General features: G+C 41.4%; 1 protein-coding gene across 4 annotated transcripts in view; it reads right to left on the minus strand.

Moving 5' to 3' along the window:
• JARID2 (jumonji and AT-rich interaction domain containing 2) overlaps window positions 1-23,184 on the minus strand; it is a 210,759-nt gene that overhangs the window by 47,151 nt on the left and 140,424 nt on the right. For all 4 annotated transcript variants that reach the window (XM_040079569.1, XM_058422368.1, XM_040079561.2 and 1 more), the window contains exon 4: window positions 11,112-11,281. Coding sequence is in view for 2 of the 4 variants with exons in the window: in XM_058422368.1 (XP_058278351.1) it covers window positions 11,112-11,281 (170 nt within the window). In the remaining 2 variants the exon portion in view is untranslated. The remainder of the gene's footprint in view (window positions 1-11,111; window positions 11,282-23,184) is intronic.

Below are 23,184 nucleotides of genomic sequence, written 5' to 3' on the forward strand. Positions count from 1 at the left end.
CGCTGTAATCTCAGTGCATAAATCTCCTGTCAGAATGACAGTTTTTAATTCTTTCCAATTGAGAACTATGAACAACAACAGTTAAACTGCATTCCTGGGACAGCTGGGACTGTTTGGGAAGTACATTTCCAGAGAAATTAGACTAGCAACATGCAATAACACAGGAGAGTCCTGCTAACCCTCACTTTATTGATCTAAGTGCTCTGCAATATGAGACCTTAGAGAAAAGCTGGCGTTCAGTCAGGGTCTCCTCCCCTCCTCCTTCCCACCAGCTTTTCCTACATATTTATTAAACTTGACTTGCCAAACAGAAAGAAAGAATAAAAAGTCTGGACCTGCACATTTTTGTTCTATTTAACCACTGTGATGGATGGAAGACACTGAAAGAAATTTAAAAGCTCTGAGTTTTTTGCTTAATTTTTATATTAGAACTATTTTTTTGCCTCATCTTTTATAATACTACTTCAGTTCTGGAATAGGCTCAAATAATTTGTTCACAAACATGTGTTGAACTGGTTAAAACCACTTTTACTTTAAGCCTATGTAGCTAAACATGTCCAAAAGGCTGAGAAAACACTGGTTTAAAATATTGAAAGAGGCTGGCAAAGCTCACGACACTGGAAATTCCCTTTATGAGCAAACAGAAGGGAAGATATGTCTGCTACTGTGATTTCATTCAAGCTGAAAGAATGACAATTATGTTTATGAAATAACACCTAACGTGTAAGTAAGTACTTTATGTGCACTGCTGGTACACCAAGCAAAGAGCTAAGCAACCTCCACTAAGACTCCTTTCATGGAAATAATACTTAGATTTCTCATGACTGATGAAATAATGAAACTCATATGAACGAAATGGTGAAATAATCACTCACCTTTTTTAATACTGTGTAACAATGATTCCTGTCCTAAATATCCCTCATTCTCTCTGAGATCAGAAAGGGATGTGCATGTGATGCCACAGCCTAACTCTACAGGGGACCCCATTTGTTTCTCAAAGCTACTGATTTATATAAACAATACTACGAAGTGTTACTGTAGCTATAAATGTTCAAGACCATTGGAAATGTGAAGAAGAATGTGCGCTCAAGAGCTGATTGGTTTTTCCAGCTGTATAAGTGGTCAAATAAAATTTATTGCCCTTCCTCAAAAATCTGGCTGGTCTTCACTGCGAGTTTAGACCATGGTGGTTTTTCTTCCAGAAAGAATTTGTTGAGAGTTGCTGCTTTCATGTCTAACAGGTATTTACCATGAAAATTATGTAAGACAGAAAGATGATACAAACCCACCTAAACAGCACGAGAATAAGGAAAACTGCAGGTTCAACAGACACATGAGTACACACACATTCACAGAACATAGTGTTGTAGGGGCTTCCTCGATATGTAAAATTCATGGATCACTATTCTGCTATGTTTGTCTTTTCCTGGACATACTCAGGAACAGAAACCCTTGGGTAGCTATGCTGGTTCCTTCTTGCACGTATTTCCCAGCCAGGCAGGAAGAGTTAATAACGATGAGCAGTCATCCTTCCTCTTCCTCTTGCCCTCCCCAGCACCAAAGTGTGATTCTCAAGGCCTACCAAGGGTTATATAAAGAGTGACACTGGAATTAATAACCAACAGCAAAAAAAGAAGAGCAGCAATGCCACAAATAAAGGGCAACAGCTGTGCCTGGGAGGTTGAGCCTGCCAGGTCTCAGCACTCTAGGTATACAATTCCCCACTTCCTCACTTCCCATCCCCAAGAAAACAGCAGAAAAATCGGAGAGAAAGAGAGAGGGAGGGGGGGAGAGAGAGAGAGAGAGAGAGAGAGAGTTACAAGAGCCTGTGGATGTACTGAATTTTACAAGTCTCCTTCTGTGCTGGAAGCCCCCACATTGCAAGCAGCTGCTACCATGGGCACTGGAGCGGAGAGCAGGGAGCAGCCCTCTACCCTGAGAAACCCACCCTGCCACCCATCCCATCAGCAGGTGCCTGAAAAGCCCGCTCACTCAGCAAATCTGATGGCAGCCTAGAAATTAAATTTGACTTCTTACCGCTCATTTAGAAGACATTTCATGCAAGGAACCATCTAGGCTGTTGGTGGCTGTGTGGACATTTTTCTTGGCATCAAAAATGGCCTACAGAACATCTGCCTCCATCTGGCCTCTTCTTATTATACCTGTGCCACCGCTTCAGCTGTGGCAGTGTAATTTTTTTGTGGGGCCATGTGGCGAATTGGATCAGGGAACTGATTCAGATTAAAATCCCAGACTAAGGAAATTAAAGTCCATTAATAAACGCTGTAACTGCAATGTAATGTTACAAACTCTCAAGAAAATATTTGGAAAATTTCTATGCACACTTTTTCTATTGAATGTGTAGCATAATATATCACTTTATGTTATTAAACAAAACATTAAATGCAGTTATGTTCCCAATCTCGTGTAGGAGCTGCACATTTTTCATTGTGTCCTGATGATGCCTAGGCACACAACTCCTAAATGCTTTCCCTGCTGATTCATTTCACAGCAATTATTTGCATAAAAGCATATCCCATCACCAAAGATCTGGATGGGGCAATTGTAACATATTGGTAAGGAAGGAGAAGCCATGGCAGCAGGGGTAAGCTGTAAGAAAGCAGCAGAGCAGAAGGGAGGAATAATCCAGATGTGCTGGGGCTGGAGAAAGGTGAGTGGTGAGAGGGACGTTATCAGATGGACACCAGCTGCGGGAACACCGGGAGAAGGGAGATACGGAAGGGAAGTTACTGACATGAAGTAGTAACAAATACAGTAACGTAGAAAGGACATTGCTTTTACGGCTGGCTCAATACAAGGCATCCATCTGATAATGCAGTCAACCTGCTGCCCTGATCCAGACACGTGCCTGCTTAACGTTTCTCACAGCTGAGAGCAGAAAAGCCACGGCCAAAGTCAGGCAGCAACCTGGAGGGAACTTCCCAGTCCTCTCCCCCTCCTCCATAACACTAGGGAAAGGCCAGATCACCAAAGCTGGACCTCATAGGGAGATTTTGAAAGCCTAAAAAACTTCTATGTCTGACCAAAGGATTGCAAACCACACAGAAAGTTTGGACAGCTAACACAACCCCAAGTACTCTCTTCCTCGCCATTACAAGAGCTCCTAGGATCAGATACTACTGTGTGTGGCAAATTTTCAGAAAATCAATTTTGGTGAGTTGTTTTTTTAAAAATCACTCATCAAGGTTACAATTAGCTATGAATTATTACAGAAAGGAAGGACAGACAGCTCTTTTAAAAATTAGATTTGAAGTATGTTAGGCAACCGCTTCCATCAGTACCTACAGTTTCATTATTGAAATTCTCTCTTGAGTATTTTTGTCTTCCCTCCTATTGTGAGAGCAACACAAAAGAAAGCCTAACTATATGGGAAAAATGATTACCACAACTACACACTAAGTGTGGCCTAATGCATATGAAAGAATGACAAATATATTTTATGTCCTCTGTTACAATATTTTGGTGCTTATACAACAATAAGTACAAAGTAAAATATGGGGGGGTTAAGTCATGGTGCTGCTTTTAGCAATTTTCTAGGAAAGATGTCACTCTGTGCATGTGCAAAATTCAGGCTCACTACTAATAGCAGGCAGAATTGATGGTTTTGCAACCAGTACATACAGATGTGTTGACCTCAGCAGCAAGTGCCTGATTAATAGAATGAACTATACTCTTTTTCAGCTATTTTATTTGACTAATGAGGTTATTACTTTTTTCTTTTTTTTTTTTTTGACAAATGTGTAAAGTTTTCTCTCCTAAATTATGGTTATATTTTGTTTCTCATTAAATTACATTAATTTTTGTCTTGGACTAGCTAAGCATGTTAAAAAAACCCTCTGAATTTGGATCTGAAGAGTGGAATCAGAAGTATGGAAAGTGCATGTGCTTTGCCAAAAACACTATTTCATTACTCTTCAGAATTAGCTGGCAGTGCTTCTGCAGTATTTACTGAAGTACAAACCAAATGTTTTCATCTGGACAGGATTCAAACCCTGGTATGTTACAACCACAACAAAAATCATCTCAGTTCAAAAGCCTTCTCTGTAATTTGGGCTGTGGTTTCTGCAAAATTGGAGGATTCTTCTCCATGAATTATTTACACCAACTCCCTCCTCTAGCTCCTTTGTTTTTTTTCCTCCTAACAATTAAACACAACCCAGATGTGCTTTAGAAAAATCTTAAAACAATTTAAGACAGATTAATTTAAGCACAGGGCAGGTCAAGGTACGCGGGACTTCAGCCTGCCCCAAAAAAGCACACGGCTTTGCCAAGTCCTACAGTGAGCCACGTTCAGAAGTTTGGCTTCTCCTCTGACACATAGCCCCATTTTGTGGCTGTGTACAGGTGGAAAAACCTTGTCTTTCAAATGCTCCTAATGTGCTGTCATCTCAATGCTTAACATTTAGGGCCTGCTTCTCATTTATCATATGTCCCATTTACTATGTTTTGGCAGGACAACGCCAAATCCCTGAAGTGCAAATATATGTAATTTATGCCTGCATCTTAAGGTTGTTTTACCAAGCCAGGCTAAAGGAGCACAAACTGCATAAACTCCAAAGGGAAGAGCAATTGTACTTCACTTGTCTCATTCCACCTGCAGGAAGGGTCCCAGAGGGAGCTCCGTGGTGCTTGAGCCAGAGGGAGGAAAAGGCTATCTCAAACATGGAAATAAAACTGAGCTCCAACTCTTCCCTCTGCTGCCACTGCACGAGTCACAAGGTGCCTGGTGTTACAGCTAATTTATTGACTAGTGTAGCTACATAAACCCCATTTTCTTCTCAGTCCATGCAGTAGACTTTTCTAGGGAAATGGAGCAAGGGTGGGGAAATGCGTGAGTCTGCAGGAAAAAAAATAAAAGGTCTACTTTCCAAACTTAGCAAAACACTCCAGAATAACAGAGTACTCAAAATTTAAAAAATAACAAAGGAGTGCTTCTCACGTCTACAATTCGTATCTGACAATCTCAAAGCAAATGAACATCACTAGCCTGACTGGATTTTACAGTGAACCTCAAAACCAACCCTTTCCGCATGCGCTTCAACCCCCAACTTTATTTTTCCTCCTATCAAGAACAAAACCAGTATGGAAGTTTCAAACCACCACGATGACATTCCCAAAAAGCTACCATGCTGCGTCTCATACCCAGGCTGGGTCCCATCCCTAGCACAAAATCAGTCATTTGGGTAACACTGAAGCTTTGGTATATTCATGGGTTAGTTAGAGAAGCAGGATCAGAGGTTTTTGGCTGGGATGAAGGCCAGGAATTGCCTTTGCCAGAATACTCTACATTGCCCACCTGGGCAATGAGGCTTTGAATTGCTTCTGCCATCGTAGCACTCAGATTTTATCCCAGTAGCTCATCCATAATCAACAGCCAGCTACAACAATGTCTATATACAGAGTTAAATATTTATCCTCACTTTACAAAAAACTAAGCAGCTCGCTGAAGGACTCTGATTGAGTCTGTGGCAAATACAAGAGCTAAACCTCAAGATTAGTCTCCCATTTCAATCAGTTAACTGCATCCTGTGGCTTTTTACAGGGGTAGATACTGGAATCATTAACATCAGAAACAGCCCAAAAACCAGAAGGGCAAGAAAAAACGTTCGTTCAGCTGTACTACTACACACAGGATACTCTATCTTACTTCAGCACCTTTTCCCATCTCTTAAATCTCCCAGTAGGCACACACTGGCATGAAATTGCATCTTCCACTGGATGCCTGGAGTTTTGGCACTCCAGCAGCACTCTGTTCCCCCGGGAAGGAATAATGCCATGGTGGTGGTCGCCAGGCTCTCTTCTCTCTCTGTACTTCACACACATGCTGTTCACTCTGAGCCTGTGTAGCCACCTCTCCCTGCCAACACTGATTAAATTGCTCTTGTCTAAACCACCACAAGAGTTGCATAGCAGCTCATATTGCATTGGCGGCCTTAATGGTTGCATATATGAGAAACAGCTTATAATCTACACTTCAATGTTTCCCCTAACTTTAAAAAAGAGATTAAAATTTTTGAGCTTACAACTACTAAATGCAAACTTATTTTTATTAAATGGTTTGTGCAATTAAAATTCAGGACCTTAAAAGTATACTCTTGAATTTTCAATCCTAAAATGTTAGTTTCAAATACGAAATGATTTAGTAACAAAATCAACAAAATTTTTTCTTCCAGCGTTTTAAACAAATTATTGTATGTCTGCATGTTTTAATATTATTTTGGAATTATAAAAACTAACCCAGACAGCAAAGAGGCTATTACTTTTGGACAGTGTCAGCATTTCACTGCTTTGCTTCCAGCCTAATCAAGCTGCTGTGCTATTCAACCTGCTGACTCTGATGTGGTGAGCCAGTCTTCACAGTGCCAATGGCTGGTGCTTCAAGAACATGGCCAATGCAAGTCAGCAGCACACGTGGACTGCAGAACCTACTGACACCAAACTAACAGGCAAGCATAGCTGTTGCCTTGCTGAAAGAAAGGCAAATGAACAGCTGTATTCTAACATGGCTAAAATTAAGAATGCCCAAGTCTTGGTTCTAGGGGCTCTCCCATTGTAATCGAAAATCTCTGGAGATATGAATTGATACAGTCAACCTCTCCTATCAGGACTTTAAAAAGAAGACTTGGATTAAAGGCCCCTGACCCCTTCTACCACCCAAATATGGGTGTTTAAAAAAAAATAAAAAGCCTGTTTAAGAGCACACTACACTACAAGTTCCTGAAGTTCAGACCAACAAGCTATAGTGAAATTTTCTATTTTGATTTTGCCTAATTGCAATAAATCAGATTATTAAGTCAGTACAGCACTCAAAGAAAAGAACAATCACATGTTTTGCAGAATAAAAGAGCCTGAAAACTCCATTTGTGAGATCTCAATTAAACCATTTTTATTTAGGAATCCCTGAAATTCTCTAGCATGTAACTCCCAGAGGCTTGGCTTAATTAGAAAATTGATCATGGGAAAACTTCTTAAAATGTACTCTCCTAATCATAGCCTTCCTGTTATCACCTTTTGCCAAAGATCTATTGCTCACAGGGAGTTGTTTCTCCTTCCTCCTTTAGCCTGGTATTTGACTCACAATATTTTAACCTGTAAATAATTACAGAGAGCAGAGATAACTTAAATGCATTGTAACAGAAGCTATTAAGAAAAATATGATCAGAGGCAGAAAACATAGTAAAAATGAGAGCTGCTGTACAACCACACAGAGTTGACACACTCGAATCTACGCGCTGCTGAAAGATACTAATTATGCCTCTGGCAAAGGGCATATGGGCTCCTTCAAAGAAGCTATTTAAAGATAAGAACACTGCAGACAAACACTTCAGAGATATCTGTACTATTCCCCTCCTTGTGTTGAAAATTCTAGGTCACAATTTAATTTTTTTTTTTTTTTAAATCTTCTTAAAAGGAAGATTTTAAAATAATAGAAAGCAGAGGAGCCTTGCCAAGTTTGGTCAGTCTAGAAATGTATTCTAAGTTGCTCAGATATTCATCAATTGTTACAGCTTTTTCACTGTGCTCCACTTACCTCTTAAGAAGTAATTAGTAGAGTGTATTATCAAATCAAGAGTTTGAAAAACAAATTAATTAAAATATGTCTAAAGCCTTAATGTTCTGGATAATGAAACTAAGCAGGTCATCTTGGCTAAATTACTTCCCTTTGAAATTACAGGGTGCTAATGGAGTCGGGGGGGAGTTAAAATTATTTGAATCATTAGGTTTTCTTACACATAGCAGGACAGGTAAACGGGACAACTTCTCCTAAGTATGGGATCTTATGCAGAGGTCAAGGGCCTTTCTTCCACACTGTAGCATGACAGTACTGCTCCTTCACTGACAGAATTCAGCTGCTCCCACTCAAACCCCGCAAGAACAATGAAGAGTGCACCTGTAGCAATGACAGGATGCTTAAATTTCTCTGTTTAAAAACAGACAATAAAGTACACACTGACATGCGAATTCACGGTGGAATTCAGTCAGAGGCTGGACTTGGTGATCTTGAAGGTGTTCTCCAAACTCAGTGATTCACAATTCTATGGTGTGACAAATTTACACTGTGCTTCTGACACCACTGCTAGGTGTGGTGGGACAAGGGCAGAGAAGACCACTGAGCTGCATTCCCACCAATCCAAAAAAAAAAAAGCTTTGATTATGAGTCCAGGGATTATATCAACAGATCATTTTGAAGGACTAGGACGTAAATTAGGACTAAATGATTTTTTTTTTTTTTTTTTTTTTTTTTTTTTTTTTTTTTTTTTTTTTTTTTTTTAAATTAAACAAACATGGGGATTTACTGTCCTGGATCTTATCACTACTACACTTATGATTTTTGAAGTGCTGAACTTCAACCCTGTAAGCATACTCTTTTTTCCATGCAATTGCATGTTGTATTTCATGGTGAAAGCACAAAGAGCCAAGGCTGGACACATTCAGCTGGACAGAAGTCAGAACAACATGTCCCACCACACAAACAATTCCGAAACCCTCAACACTTCAATAAATAATGGCATGGAGGTTTCAAATCAGAATAACACCATCCAAAAAAAATCTCAAGTTTTCCCTGTGCAGGGTCTTAGTAAGTGCTGGCTCTTTGCTTTCCAAGCCCACTAGGCACCACCAGAAGAGTAGCACCAAACTAAACCTACCAATGCCCTGAAAAGTCACTTGTGGGACCTTTCTGGAGCTGGATGTACCAGCACACCGCTACATGAACTCCTGACCAGCATAATAACAACCAGCTTCCATCCTTGTTTTGAAATGGGCACATCAAAAGAGACAACTACCTGGAGCTAAACATTCCCAGAGATCAAATGGATACAACTTCAGGCAGCCAGGCAGGACCTCTTGAAGGACACAGCAGTTCAGGCACAGAAGCCAGAACCATGCTAGTAACAAGTCTGAACAACTCACTCCTCTCTCCAAGCCGCAGCACCCTCCTGCTCCTCCACAGAGAAGCATTCAGGTAGCAGATTCTCCTGCCTCTTTTTATGTTTTATACAGGGGTAATAGAGTAATAAGCTTGTTGGGGTGCTGAAACACAAAGCTGACAGCTTTCGATTTCTGCTTTTCTTCAGACTGTTCAAGCAGACCAAGAACATGCCATGTGTGGCACTCAGAGCAGACTTTCCCTCGTGGCTTTTAACGTAATTTTAATTGTGATCTTGCTGTCTGAACACATGTGTTGTCAGAAATGTTCGAGTACTCCTGCCTACTGAAGAAATTGGGAATGAATTACAAGTTCTTAATTGACAGTACAAAACATCAATTATGCCACAGATGAATAACAAAGGAGAAAATTACAGGTGCAAGAGCTAAACAGCCATTGATTTAAATTAAAAAAAAAATAATAAAAACCTTAACAACATGAAGCACTGGAATAGGACAAAAGTACCTGTGTTTCCCATTTGCACTGTTAAACCAGAACACTAAGAGAGAGCTAAGAGAGTAGGAAATAAAAGTGGAGATAAGTGACACTCCCACACGGGTTGCCTTTCTCGAAGTGCAAGTGCCTTTAAAGCTATAAATAACACATGCTTAGTTAGCAAGCAGTGGAAACAAGTGTGTGAATGCAGCCATGTGTGCTCACACACACGCACAAGCCCCACCTGACTCTTCCCACCAACAACTGTGGCAGTTGGCCCAGATCACAGCAGTGACATGCTGCCAACAGACTGGATAACCTCACAGCACACGAAATTAGAAATACATCTCCACAGATTAAATTTCAAAGGACCATAATGCCACTTTAAACTCCATTAGATTCTGCTCCTCTCCATCCTTTAAACAAGCACAAAAGCTAGCAAATCACCCTCCTCTATCCCCTCCACCCACCCATTTTACCAGAAGTCCCAACAGGACGGAGGCTCTATACTGGATGTGAAATAAGGTGGATAAATTAGCAACCAGTCTGAAGGTCCCACTAGCCTAAAGTCTTACATAAGAAAAGAAAAAAGAAATCAAACCACACTGCATTAAGGTGAGAAAGTCTCAGCGGGAAGCTATGGATGGTGTTGATCACTGCTGTCCACAGACACAACAGAGACCTGAGAAAGGGGAACTCAAATGCAAGCTCTGAAGGACTGAATCCACTGGGTAAGACTTTTGCAGACAAGCAACAAGTAACAAATGCAAACCCTTTCAGCAGGTGATGGGACAAAACAAAGCCAGAGGCATCATCCCAGCACAGAGGATTCCAGCACTTAGAGCTAACTAATGAGACAAGGGACGCACCAACAGAGAAACATACAGCAAGAGATAACAGGATAACTGGGGGATTAAACTGGAAGATGCTATCCTCAGTACATGACTCGGGACACAGGGCCATGGAAAGTCTTAAGAAAAATGACCACTCGAGTAATAACTCCTTTTCTAGCTTAATCCAAGCAGTGAACTGCACCTCATGTTCAGGCCCCCCAAGTCTGACGTGCAGTGCAGGCTTGCAGACACACAGCCCACGGATCCCTGACACACCACACAGCTCCAGCCAGGCTCAAGCACCTGTTACTGTGAGGTAATTCGAACATTTCACTCCACAATTTCAGATGCCTCATTTGTACTTGGATTGCTGAGAGGAGGAGCTCACCTGTTTTAATTATGGCCACAGGAACAATCCAGCTCCTGAGACAAGAACAGTGGCAACCCCTCCACCCACTGTCAGATGAAAAGCCTCACTCAGATTGAACAATAAAGGACAGTGAGTAGGTAGAGAAGGGGAATTTCCAAGCAGATTTTCTCTTGCAGGAACAAGTACTCAAGCAAGTTAAGCACTTCTTCAGTTTATAGTCAGACAAAACAAAGGAGGATGGGGAGGACTTAAGAGAGCTAGACAAAAACCCACTCAGGGTAACAAGAGAGCCAAGCATAAAAAGAAATTTCTTTTTGCACTATTACCAGCCTCATTTTATGATCTTTAGAACCATGAACTCGAATGCTCCTGCTGCAGATACAGTCAAATTACTGAGAGCTGAAATGCACACAATACCTTCAAGTGCAGCTCCAGTGTATTTGTCTGGCTGCTGCTTGCTGTGCAGTGCTACAGCTCCTTCTGTGAATGAGACTGTGCCCCAGCGCTGCTGCCAGACACCTACCTCGAAGACAGAGGAAAGTGAGAAAATCTTCTGTCTTGGGCTTCCTTTTGGAGAGGTCAGAAATCTGAGTGGCAGGAGGGGGTAACAACGGCTCCACTATCTTTATTGGAGTTGTGCTGGGACTGTTTGGCTGGGACTGAGCAAACTTCCTTTGTGCTTGCAGCCTTGGCCTGTGGAAACAAGAGAACATCAGAAACACATTAGGCAGAACTTGCTGGACGTGAAAAATCATAAAAATTCACCATTTAGGAGAGAGAGAGATAGATCTGAATCCATATCCCACCAATACCAAATCCCTAGCTGGGTCAATGAAGACAGTATTTTGTTTGTTTTATCCTTTGGTGTCTTCCGCTACAATTTGGAAAACCAGAAAGGGAACATCTTGACTGCAAAATCTGTGACTACTATTTCATATGTTCTGAGTGTCTTCCTGCACATGATACAATTATAGTCTACCATTCACTAGTTTGGAAATTAAATCTGTATTTTGCACCACAAAAATGCCTTTTTTTTTTTTTTTTTTTTTTTTTTTTTTAAAGTGTTAGTGCTCATTGCTTTCTGTTTTTAATTAAATTACAAATTAGGTCTATTTTAGCCCCATTAAGGCATTAATTTATTCCAATCTGCTAGAATCTTATTTTCATAGTAAAATATATATTAATAGATAAGGTATATATATATATATATGTGTGTGTTTGTGCCCAGTTCTAAAAAAATAAAAACTTTAGGAAAAGTTATTTTTGACAGGGAAAACATCAGGTCAAAACCTTCAGATTTTTTGTTTCCTTGGCCACAGCCCAGAAGAGAGCAAGCAAGGAGGCCAGCAGTGGTGTTAAGCAAGATTTGGGATAAATTTGTAAGACTGAAGGACACGCATGGAATGAATTTGTTCAGTCCTGGTATTGGGCAGAGGACCGACACTCCCTGATTAGTTTTAAAGCATGCCTGGGTAGGGCGACAGGAAATGAACGGCTGCAGGTGGTTCTGGCAGTTGGCTGCAAATGATTTCAAGCCTATCTGAAGGCTCTGATTAACTGCTAGGTAGCAATGAATATGATTTTCTTTAATATGTCTAGAATGTAAATTGGTATTAGGGAAAGCATTTTGGGGCAGGAGCAGGACAGACACCCGGAGGGAGTCTCGCTGGGAACCTGGCTCAGCTTAGCATATAAGAACATGTTAATTTCTCACTTAAGCAACTGGGATTCTAATCATGATCTTTATTACAGCTTCAAAAAAGAAGAGAAGCTACAGAAAGAACTTAAAACCTTGTTGAGAAACGATGCAATTTTATGTCATTTTATTCCCTATTAGCAGAGTATTTACATAATGTCAAAATGAAACATATTAAATAATACTGAAGGGAAGCCCAGGTCTTGTCACTCCATGGCAGCCTCGACTGTTGTGACTTAAGGAAAGCACAGTTATCATTCAGTAGGGATGAAACACATAATTGCCAAACTTCCTGTTTTTCACAGGTGTTAACCTAAAATATTTGGGTAACAAGAATTTTGTTACCGTATTTTAAACTTCTGCAATCTTGTCGCAAAGATAGTTAAAAAAAAAAAATTGAAAATCCCAGTAATGTTTGTATGAATACGTGTTGCCTAATGACAACAGAGAGCAAAACTAACATTCAGCAGTTTTCTCCCTAACCTACTGCATAAAATTGTCCTTGTCCTCACTATCCAACCCCCACCACCCCAAACAACAAAACACACCAGCCATTCCTACAGCTTTTTTTAATCTCCTCCATGGCAAAAATAACCTGGTGTTTACAATTTTTTTATCATGGTGCTTATAATTTGTGAACTGGAACTAAGAGACTATTTAACACATATATTTCCTCATAGCTATGAACAATTATCTTTCCAGAATGAAGATCTACTCGCAGCTCCAAAAAATTACTCAGATTGCTTTGCAAAGCCCCATCTCTTCAAGCAGACTGGGGACTCCCGTGCAGGGTGAATGGGATTTTAATTTCAAGCAACTACATTTCTATCACCAAAACCATACACGCAGCCAGAGAAAAATGCTTTGTGTTGGCTTCTGTTCTGCACAAAACATATGCTCTTTCGGCAAAAAACGGACTATAAAGGTTAGCGAGCATCCCGGCTTTCTGCACAGCAATTTTTTCCCATTGATGTGCTTCACCAGCCAGGCTGTTACAAACATTAGCCCACCCACTCTCTGCATCTCTGTACCTGCTCAAATCTCATGTGATCAGTGATAAGCAAGGAGGAGTACCACCCCACAAAGTAAAAGTTAAAGCCTGTTATATGGTTCAAAATTAACCCTTTGCAGCCAGGACTATCCATGCTGGTTTGCACTCTCGCTGTTATCAGCCCCCTGAGCACCAGAACAGGATTAGAGGAATGACCTGCAAGTTTGGCATAGATGTGACATGAATTAAGGAACCAAAAGTACTTTTGGTTCTGTCTTTGAAAGCACACTGTCTGCTAGTGATCTGTTCTGGGACAAAGAAATTCCCATGCGGGCACAGAGCCTGGCCTGGCAGCATCACAGGCTCTTCACTATCCATGGGGCCCTTGATTTCAGCAAGGACAGAGAAAATTCCAGGTGTTCTCTCCACTTAAAACCATGAACTTTTGCTGCTTCCCCAAGGAGGCTGTGGAGACTTGCAGCTATACGGTCAGATGTGTCCAAGATGCTTCTCCTCTCAAACCAGAGTTGAAACTGTCCTTCCATCTGCTCAGTTCGACCTCACCAGTGCCGTAAAACCAGGCCCCCTTATGAAATATCCATCTTTTATTAAAGCCATGAGCAGTTACAGGGTGTAAATATCACTGATTCAATTTAAGAACGCTAGTAAATGAAAACACTCTTTTATGACTGCAGCAGCCATTAGGTTTCTGAAATAACTACTGCTCCTTGTATGGATATGTATATGCTCCACAGGCTTCTACTTCAGTGTCTGAGAGTGCATACAAAGTGAGCTGCGAGCAAGAAATAAACTATTCCATAACTACAGCATACAGGGATGAGGAATCAAGATTAGGAAGCAAAAGACACCTTCTTAAGTAGCCCTTGCTTCAGATTTATGCAAACATGACCAGTTTCAAAGGTGGGCCAGCAAAAAAACCCTCACACATATTTCAAAACAGTGGCAACAACTAAAGCTGTTTCCTTTTGAAGGCATGTATGCACCTTAATAAACTTGTATGTCCTCATGAAAACCTCTAGCAGCATAAAGCCAATTATTTCAGGTATGGTTTCACATTACGCTTAATCCAATCTAAGTGTGAAGCTGCTGCCAGGGAAGAATTGTACCCTCCTTCTTAATTACAGTTACATCACAGGAAGCAGAGCAAGCTGTACTTACACACCACTTCTAAACAAGGAAGAACAGAAGTGATAAAAAAGTGCTCAGAAAGACACCGTGTGCGCATCTACAATGGTGCCTATCTAAAATTTAGAGAGAAGCAGTGTAGCCAGCAGGACCAGGGCAGTGATCGTCCCTCTGTACACAGCACTGGTGGTGCCACACCTGGAATCCTACGTTCACTTTTGGACCACTCACTACAAGTAAGAGATTGAGGCGGTAGAGATGGAAACGGAGCTGGTGAAGGATCAGGAGCACAAGCCCTAGGAGAAGTGAGGGAGAGAGCTGGGAGTGTATAGTCTGGAGAAAAGGAGGCTCAGGGGAAATCTCATTGCTCTCCACAACCACATGAAAGGAAGGTGTAGCCAAGTGGGGGTCAGTCTCTTCTCCCACATAACAGGTGACAGGACCAGAGGTAAAGGTCTCAAGTTGTGCCAGGGGATGTTTAGATTGGTTATTAGGAAAAGTTTCTTCACAGAAAAGGTTGCAAAGCCTTGGAATAGTCTGCCCAGAGAAGTGATTGAGTCACCATCCCTGGAGGCATTTAAAAAGACACATGGATGCGGCACTTAAGGACAAGGGTGGACTTGGCAGTGCTGGGTTAATGGTTGGAGTCAACGATCTTAAAGGTTTTTTCCAACCTAAATGAATCCATGATTGTTTAAATGCATAACACCACCACCACGGCTTTGCTCTTTGCTTCTTAATGCAAGGATTTCTGCTGGAATGACCTATTTAGCGTGCATTTGGCAACAACAGACAGATTGGCATGAGCCGCAGAAAGAACAAAAAAAATCCTATTTCCGTCCTCAAAATAAATTGCTCACTTTATCCTCATTGAAAGGGTACACACTATGTAAGGCTTATAAATACGCAAACAGAAAAAACTTCGCAAGATGGAAGAGGATGAGGAAAGAACTTAAAATAATCCCACATCTAAACATCATGCAAACACCCAACACACAGCCAGAAATATCTAGACTATTTAAAAATAAACAGTAAACCACCTTCTCTCAACAGAATGTTATTTTCCTTCTACTTCTTTTGAGAGACTTAAAACACATACCTATGACACAAAGTTCAAAAAAGCCTCAGCCTGAGGAAGTCTCACCTCCTTTGGGTATGCTTCTCTTCTACAGAACTGACTGTTTAGGTCTAAGAAAGTAAATTTCAGCCAGGGACTAAAACTCTACAACAAAAATATCCTGATTGCAAAAAGTCAGACTAGGCTACAACACATTTCTCTCCTGGCACAAAATACACTTTTTCAAGCTTTTTCAGAGTAAAATTTCTTTTTAGTTGAATATTTTAAGCAAATTGCATTCTTTGTAATTGAAACACTACAGTTTGTGTTAACTAAAAGTGCTTCAGAATGTCTTTTAAAATAGCACATCCTAGCACCATTCCTTTTGCTTGCAAAAAAGTTCACATTTAGGGGAAAAAAAACCCTTAATACACAAAGGCAGTGTTCTTTGCAAAGCAAAGTTCAGGCTAGTAGTAGCAGTCTGTGCTAAATTTAGTAAATATTAATATTCTAGATAACAGTGCATATTGTGCCAGCCACAAATCAAGTATTAAACTATCAGTATGTGAGATTTTGTTGTACATCCGTACAAAATCTGGTTCTTTTCAGTTTATTACTTCATAACTCCTAAGTGAAAACAAAGCATTAAGTACTAAAAAACATACACAAAACTAAATATGCACAATCAGATTTGTAATATATTTGCATGCATATTCATCGATTGAAAATTCTGGGTTTTCATGGCTACTCTCGTACCTAAGCATCTCAACTGGGAAACAATTTGCAAAACAATCTTCTGCGAACAGTTCTCTAATCTCCAGCAATCTGCAGGTTTCCACCAAACTTCCTGCTTAGTCTGTGCTACCATATGCCCTTGCTGTTCAGTCTCGTTACCTCTCATTTACTCCTTGAACTCCACTTTTGCTTTTACTTTTCCTGCTTTTCTGTAGCCTGATATATCCTTTTGCTTGATAACAGCAGGACAAGGAGTTAGGTTTCCAAATACTACAGGAACCATAGCTGAAGCAGCTGCTTGAGTGGTACATTTTTGTGACTAATTCCCATCTTCCTTCTCACTGCAATGTGCTTTTCACTTAAGAATTAAGGGAAGGCTCTGGCATGGCTGGGCACTCCATCTCACACAGATTTTCTTCTGACCACTCCATGCTAACATCATTATAGCTTCCCCTCTGCTGAGTACCTTGTGTTATTTACTTCATTGCTATGACATTTTGCTGGCATGGTGAAATACTTATCTCTGAGGTTTGCTTAGCTCTGTACCCCTGATCTTGATGAGGCCTGATGTGCACCATCTTTTGGTCTCATTTGAGGTGATAAACCAAGTATGTAAATTGTGTAACTGCACTTGGTCTGGCAACACAGCGCATCTGTACAGAAAAATTCACTCATGTGTGCAGCTTTGTTCAGTAAGGTAAACTTATCTGAATGTCACAGGCTGCAAAAATGTTCTGCCCTCATTTAAAAATAAAATTAAAAAGTAATTTAGGCTTTAATAGCCAGGTGTCTGCTGGAAATCAGATGATTATCAAGTGTGTAATTTCCACCTCAAAGTCGACCATATTACAGGCACTTCTAGGCAAGCCCAAGATGAGCATACAAAACTTGTTGCTGGAGGTACCATTCTTCGCAGGACAAGAAGGAAATCTTTATCAGTATCACATGTGCCAGCAGGAAGCATGGCTAAGCTACATTTTACCCTTTCAATTCTCAGAGTAAGTCTAAGACATTCCCTCCCAACAGCAACCTCCCAGAAGACCATCAGTTCATGTGAACAGGGCTCCAAACTTCAACAAGTTCTCTACATCAATAATGTCAAAACTTACATGAAACATATTCTTTTTTCTTCAAACTGTGAGGGTTAACATTTGGATAATTAAAAAAATGGTGTGGGAAAAAATTCCCCTCAGAACACGAGATCTTGTTCGCTGTCCCTGGAGCACACCTGAGTGCATGTCTTCGCTCTGGTGGCACCAGGCAGTGTTTCTCTCCGTACTCACACACCTCTGCCACCGTGCCCCAAGCTACACTGTCAGGTCAATCAACGCCACCACACCAACAGCATGAAAGAAGGCGTGCAAAGGAGTCCCTTGAACTGCATCTCCTCTCCCACACACCCCAAAGCTACTGGGATAGTATTTTTTGCCCCATCAGTGGTATCTGTTGCCCATTTGATAGCACACGGCTCTGTCACTACTGCCAGCAAGTCTGCAGTAGTGGAAACGGAGGTTGAATCAGCATCTGTGTCCCCACACGTGTTTGTACCTGGAAGGGAGTAGAAGTTAAGAGACCTAGTTGCTCCCATCCATGCAGCTATCAAGTGCAGGTAACTGGTGCAAAGCATGGGGTCACTCTCAGATATGGCTCCTTCAAAGTAATTTGCAGGACAATGTAATCCAAGACACAACCTAGACCTGTACTACCAGGTAAGGGTATAATTCTTAGTCCTGTCATGTGATTAAAAGGATCTGGGGTACTTTACAGTAAATTAAACATTCCAGAAAGGCTGAATGCAACAGTTTTCAGAAGCAGTTTTTACTAAGACCTTTATTCACTCAATCTTTTTTACTTTCTGTGGGCCAGTAAATCAAAACCGAGCCTAAATTAACAACACAATTTTAAACCAGGCTTAAATTTTCAAGTGACCCAATGAAAGCACAATATTAGGCCCATTCAGCCCTTGATTGTTGAGCCTAACAGGGCATGTTTCCGTAAAAAACACTTCTTGCTCTAAAACTTTAGCCACAGTGAATGCATGCACATTTTCCTTTGAGATATTTTTGTGTGTGTACGTTTTTTTTAAATGGGAAACGGTTGGATTCTGAGAACCTCCTCCCTTGTTAACAATAGAAAGGTGTTTGGGAATGGCATTTAATGAACAATAATTGAGCTAACCCATATGCTTCACGACAAGTTCAAAGTACAGCTAGACACAAACTTTTTCACTGAAAACTGGTCCAATTATCATTAATTCTGGAACCGCCTGTTTTTCCTGGCAATGCTCACTGATTGCAAGAAGGTACTTGCAGTCTCCAAACCCACCTCACGTCACGCAGTTTAGCAGAGACACTTACACCTACCAAGTGAAACAGCTGGCTGTTTGAACAACCCACAGATAGCGTTGGGTGGAGTGGGAGTCCTTAGAAGTCGCAAGACACTGCCACCATTCCGCACCACTTTAACTGTGTTAGGAGGAACTGGACAACTCCAGCCACCATAAATGAGCCTTGTACATACTCCACATTGCCTATATAAGCAATCACAATGACACAGGTACGGAGAGCTTGCCTGCTAGACTGAGGCCCCTACTAGACAGCTTATAGAAGAAGTTGTAGAAAACTAACACTGCATTCAGGTTTCACCTGTGGATCCAGTAAGTGCAGATGCTTCAGTGGCCTAGATGACCTTGAGAGGGCTAAATCACACTGGGTACTAAATACCCTGGGGTTCTGCCCTGAAACATCCACAGTGGTCAGGGAATTCTGACACTCCTCTTATGAAGCAGTGGGATTTCCCAGTGTGAACTTGAGTGCCATTCATGGCCTTCAGGATACAGGGAAGCAAAGAGGAACAAGAAATGATCCAAAAACCCCAACACATAATTAGTCAAAACTGCAGCCTTTCTCACCTTACTGCTGCAACTGGTTTTAACTGGACTTGATGCAAGAGCAGTCGAACCATGCTTATCGCACACGGTTTGCATCACTGCAGCTCTGCAGGCAGGGTCACAACCTCCCATTGTGCTTAAACCAAAACCTAACTCTGAGTTACCAAGGTGCAACTCCAGCACAACACAATTACAAAACCACACATCCATCTTCAAATATCTCAACAATGGCATACTTCAAGCTCAGACTCTAGCAGCTGGAGAAAGTCTGATTGAAATACATTAATGACCATCAAATATACAAACCCTTCCACCCGTCCCACGTGCCAGTGGTTGCAGCAAGTACAGGAGGGTTTATTAGCTGCTGTCCAGAGAGAAGCAGCAGTGGGAGTGTGACTAAATGATATGGCAGCTGAATGAAGCTCCCAAGAAGCAGTTTTCTTATAGCCTTTGTCATGAGATCACACTACAGCAACTGTCCTACAGATTCGTCTGTAAAAACAGGACCAAAGCTTTATTCCTCTGTAAGTGTGGGATCTGGACAATCAGAAAAACAATGATTCTTTTAAATGTACTTTCTCCAGGGCTGTAACACCTGAGATTGGACAACATTTTTTCTTCATATAGACATGTGGTGAGCTGTACATGGCAATAGATGGCAGAAGAGATCCTTCTGAATACTGGAGACAGGTGGTGCCACCCTTCCTTTGTCCTGCAACAGTTCTTAAAAATTCTCATTCTGGAGTAGCTTGATTTCTAGTCAAAGAACATAAGCACTGGTACTTCAACCTTTGACTGCTCCAAGTTGTACTCCAGCTGCGTCTACACTGTACCATATTGCACACTGCATAAAGCCACTCAGGCTATGCCTTCAAATTCATCATTCTACATGGAAATTAATCTAACAACAATGCTGCAGACTGTAAGTCCTACAAACGCTCCTCCTAAGGTCCTGGTTATTGCTGACACCCTCAACACCACCACCAACAGCACTCAGCTGAGCCATCTCAAATATGCCCACAGAAGCTACAAAGGTGCATAGTAACGCAAAAACAGCCTCATTCAGAAGGAATGAGAAACAGGAATGTATTCCAGAAGTCCATTTTGGAGGGGGCTATATTCTGGATACATCTCTTTTCCTGCTGTTCTTTGGGCTATGCATGCTACAGAGATTGCACCCTAGCTTATGACACTTGACTCTTTGGGACTAAGCTGTGGTGGGAGTCACCGCACTGGTGAGAAGCAGTACCAAGCACCAGCTGATGAGCACTGACTTCCAGCTGTACCATAAAAGCTACAACAACGTCTGACTCCTCCCCACACTCCCACCTGTGCACAGCTTACTTCTGCTCCTGCATCCATGTTCTGGAGGCACTCCTCTTCTGCAGCATTTCACATGTCAGGCTGCTACTTGGTTCTCTTCACCAGAGCGCTCTGCAAGCTGCCTACAAAGCACAGCTGAGCACAGCCACCTACAGAAGCACTTGACAAATGGAAACTAGGGTTTCCGGTTCCCGCATCCAGAAATGAGGGCTGCCCCTCTGTTCTAGCAATGCGACCAAGATTCCTACTTTTCAGCTTGAGCCAAAACCACCATGCCATACCAGAAAGCATGAACATCACCAAGGAGTAACTTTAGGCCAGGTCTGCCATTTTATGCTGCGGCGCTGCACAGAGGAAAGCATCACCATGTGCTAGAAAGTTAAAATGCAAAACCACAGCAGCAAAAAAAAAGGAACTCATTTATATTTGCTTGGTTTTTAATAATCACTACCAGATGTCTGAGTGCATACTATGTCTACGAACTTCTCTTCAAGAAGAAAACCACAAGAACAAAGTTATTTTTTCGCATTAAACCCTGTCCCTTGTGCTGGAAGTAAACAAGGCTGAACTCCATACTAATACACACCTTCCTCACTGGAACGAGGATGGAATTCCAGCTCACTTGCACCGTCTCCACCTAAGGAACCTGTCAAGGTCCTGCTGCCAGCACTCACTGAAACTGGAAGAATGAAGCAACCCTCACAAGCTTTCTGATATTCAGGTAAAGCCAAAGTGTGGAAAGCCTAGGGGCATAAAATGGTCTCCCGCTTCACTTCTCTGCAACACCATGCTGTTGTCTGTGTGGAATTGAAGGCAACTTTGTTAACTTGGTTACCTTACCCAGGCTGGGATTTTTCAAAAGCATTTCTGACACCTATAAAAATATTTCTCACCCTATGGAAGACAGCTTATAGAGTGTTAGAACCTGCTCATTTTGAGAAAACTTGAGCATTGCCCCCTATTTAATTACAGAGAGGCCAAAACTACTACTAGCACAACACACTGTGCAGCTTCAATATTCTTCTATTATTATTTTCAGTGTTCTCAGACATCTGAGGGACATCTGCAAAACCTGTTCACTTCCCAGTTCCCAAGCAGGAGGCACTAAACAAAACCAGCACGGTTCAGACAACTGCGCTTCCCACTTCCTTACTCATGAGATGCCTGGGCACTACCCAAACCCCTGGTCACTGATCAATTCAGAGCTGCTCTTTGTTCCCTATGATACACCAAATAATACCAAACATATCAGCAACTTCCCTCCCTAGTAATTTGACCAGCTGCTAAAACTCAAGAGGATGCAAGATCAAAGCCATGCGACTGAAGGAAAATTCTCTTTTCCCTTTGAGCAGCCTTTTCTCTGCAATTCTGCTTTTTTTAAAAAAATGTTTTACAGACCATTTCATTCTTGTTTTCCAGTCTCAGAAAAACACATGCACCTCAACTTTAGCAATCGTTCACCTTCGCCCTAGAAGCAACTTGCCCTAGCCAGAAAGCCACAGATTACTTCTGGCAGAAATGTCAGAAATAACAGTGTATGGATCAGTCTAGCCATCATCTGAATGGCTGAGAAACTTCCTGTTCAATTAAACCCTGCATTAATCCCTAACACTTGAATAAAATTTTCCATCTACTGGCAGGAAGTGATAAAAGTCAGTAGGTTGTGGGCATTTTTAACCTCTTGCAGAGGTTGCCTCTTCCAATTTAACCACACCTGAAACCATGTATCTGCACTTCCCACGGGACAGCCTTTAGAAGGCTCCGCTACCATCTGGCTATTACCAGGAACTCAATGTTTCTCTTGTAAAAACTACAACGTTTAGACGCACAGCAAGGGGGAAAAAAAGAGAGAAAGAGAGAGAGAGAGAGAGAGAGAGAGAGACAAGACATTCTGTATCTGCTGCACAAACTTTACTCTGATAAACAGCAAAGTGGTCACTTTTGCATAGAACACCTATCAGTCACACTCATGGGTCCTGCCAAAAGGATTACTAAATGGAAACATGCAAGTGAGCTATCAGGGGAAGAAAATAAAATAAAAATCAGTATATTCCATTATGTAAATCCTATACTATTCCTATATAATACTGAATTCCTTTATGTTAAACCTATGCTATTCTTATATAACTCTGAAGATAAAAGACAAACTTTAGCAGGTGTTGTTCTCTACTTTTTGGTCTCTTTTCCTTCATCATTGTAATTTTTTTTTTTTTTTTACATTGAGTTTCTCTTGGAAGAAAACCATGACCCTCTCCAGGCTTCCTCCCCAGGAGTCAAACAGCCCATTCTTGCAAGTCAATCAGGCAGATGCAGTCAATTGTCCCAGTAACTCTGTTCATGCCTTCTTTCAAGCCATGCCACATCCTGCTACCAGTCAAACTGGCCTGAAAAGGAAAGGGGCCATTCACCTCAAACCTCTTCTTTACATGGATGCTAAATCCTATGAGAGGGGGCTGGCTGGACTGCCAGAGCATGCTGTCTTTCTGTTCCTCCTGAATGCCAGAAAAAGTAGTTGGGAACTAATGATATGAATGGAAACTATGGTAACAATTCCTGTGCCATCACAATCTATAGCCTTCCCTGCAGACTCTCTTTCTTTACCTGCAGTAGTAAGTATTCAATACTATCTTGCTTCCCGTCACGTGGGTCACATTCCCCTGCCCCTGGAGACTCCAGTAAAAAGATACGGTGCATATCGAGCTCATTTCAGTACCAGGAAATCGTAGTTAAAAACCCTCACAGACACATATTAGTTGTG

The sequence above is a fragment of the Hirundo rustica genome, chromosome 1 (genome assembly GCF_015227805.2).
Source record: "Hirundo rustica isolate bHirRus1 chromosome 1, bHirRus1.pri.v3, whole genome shotgun sequence".
NCBI classification, from domain to species: Eukaryota; Metazoa; Chordata; class Aves; order Passeriformes; family Hirundinidae; genus Hirundo; species Hirundo rustica.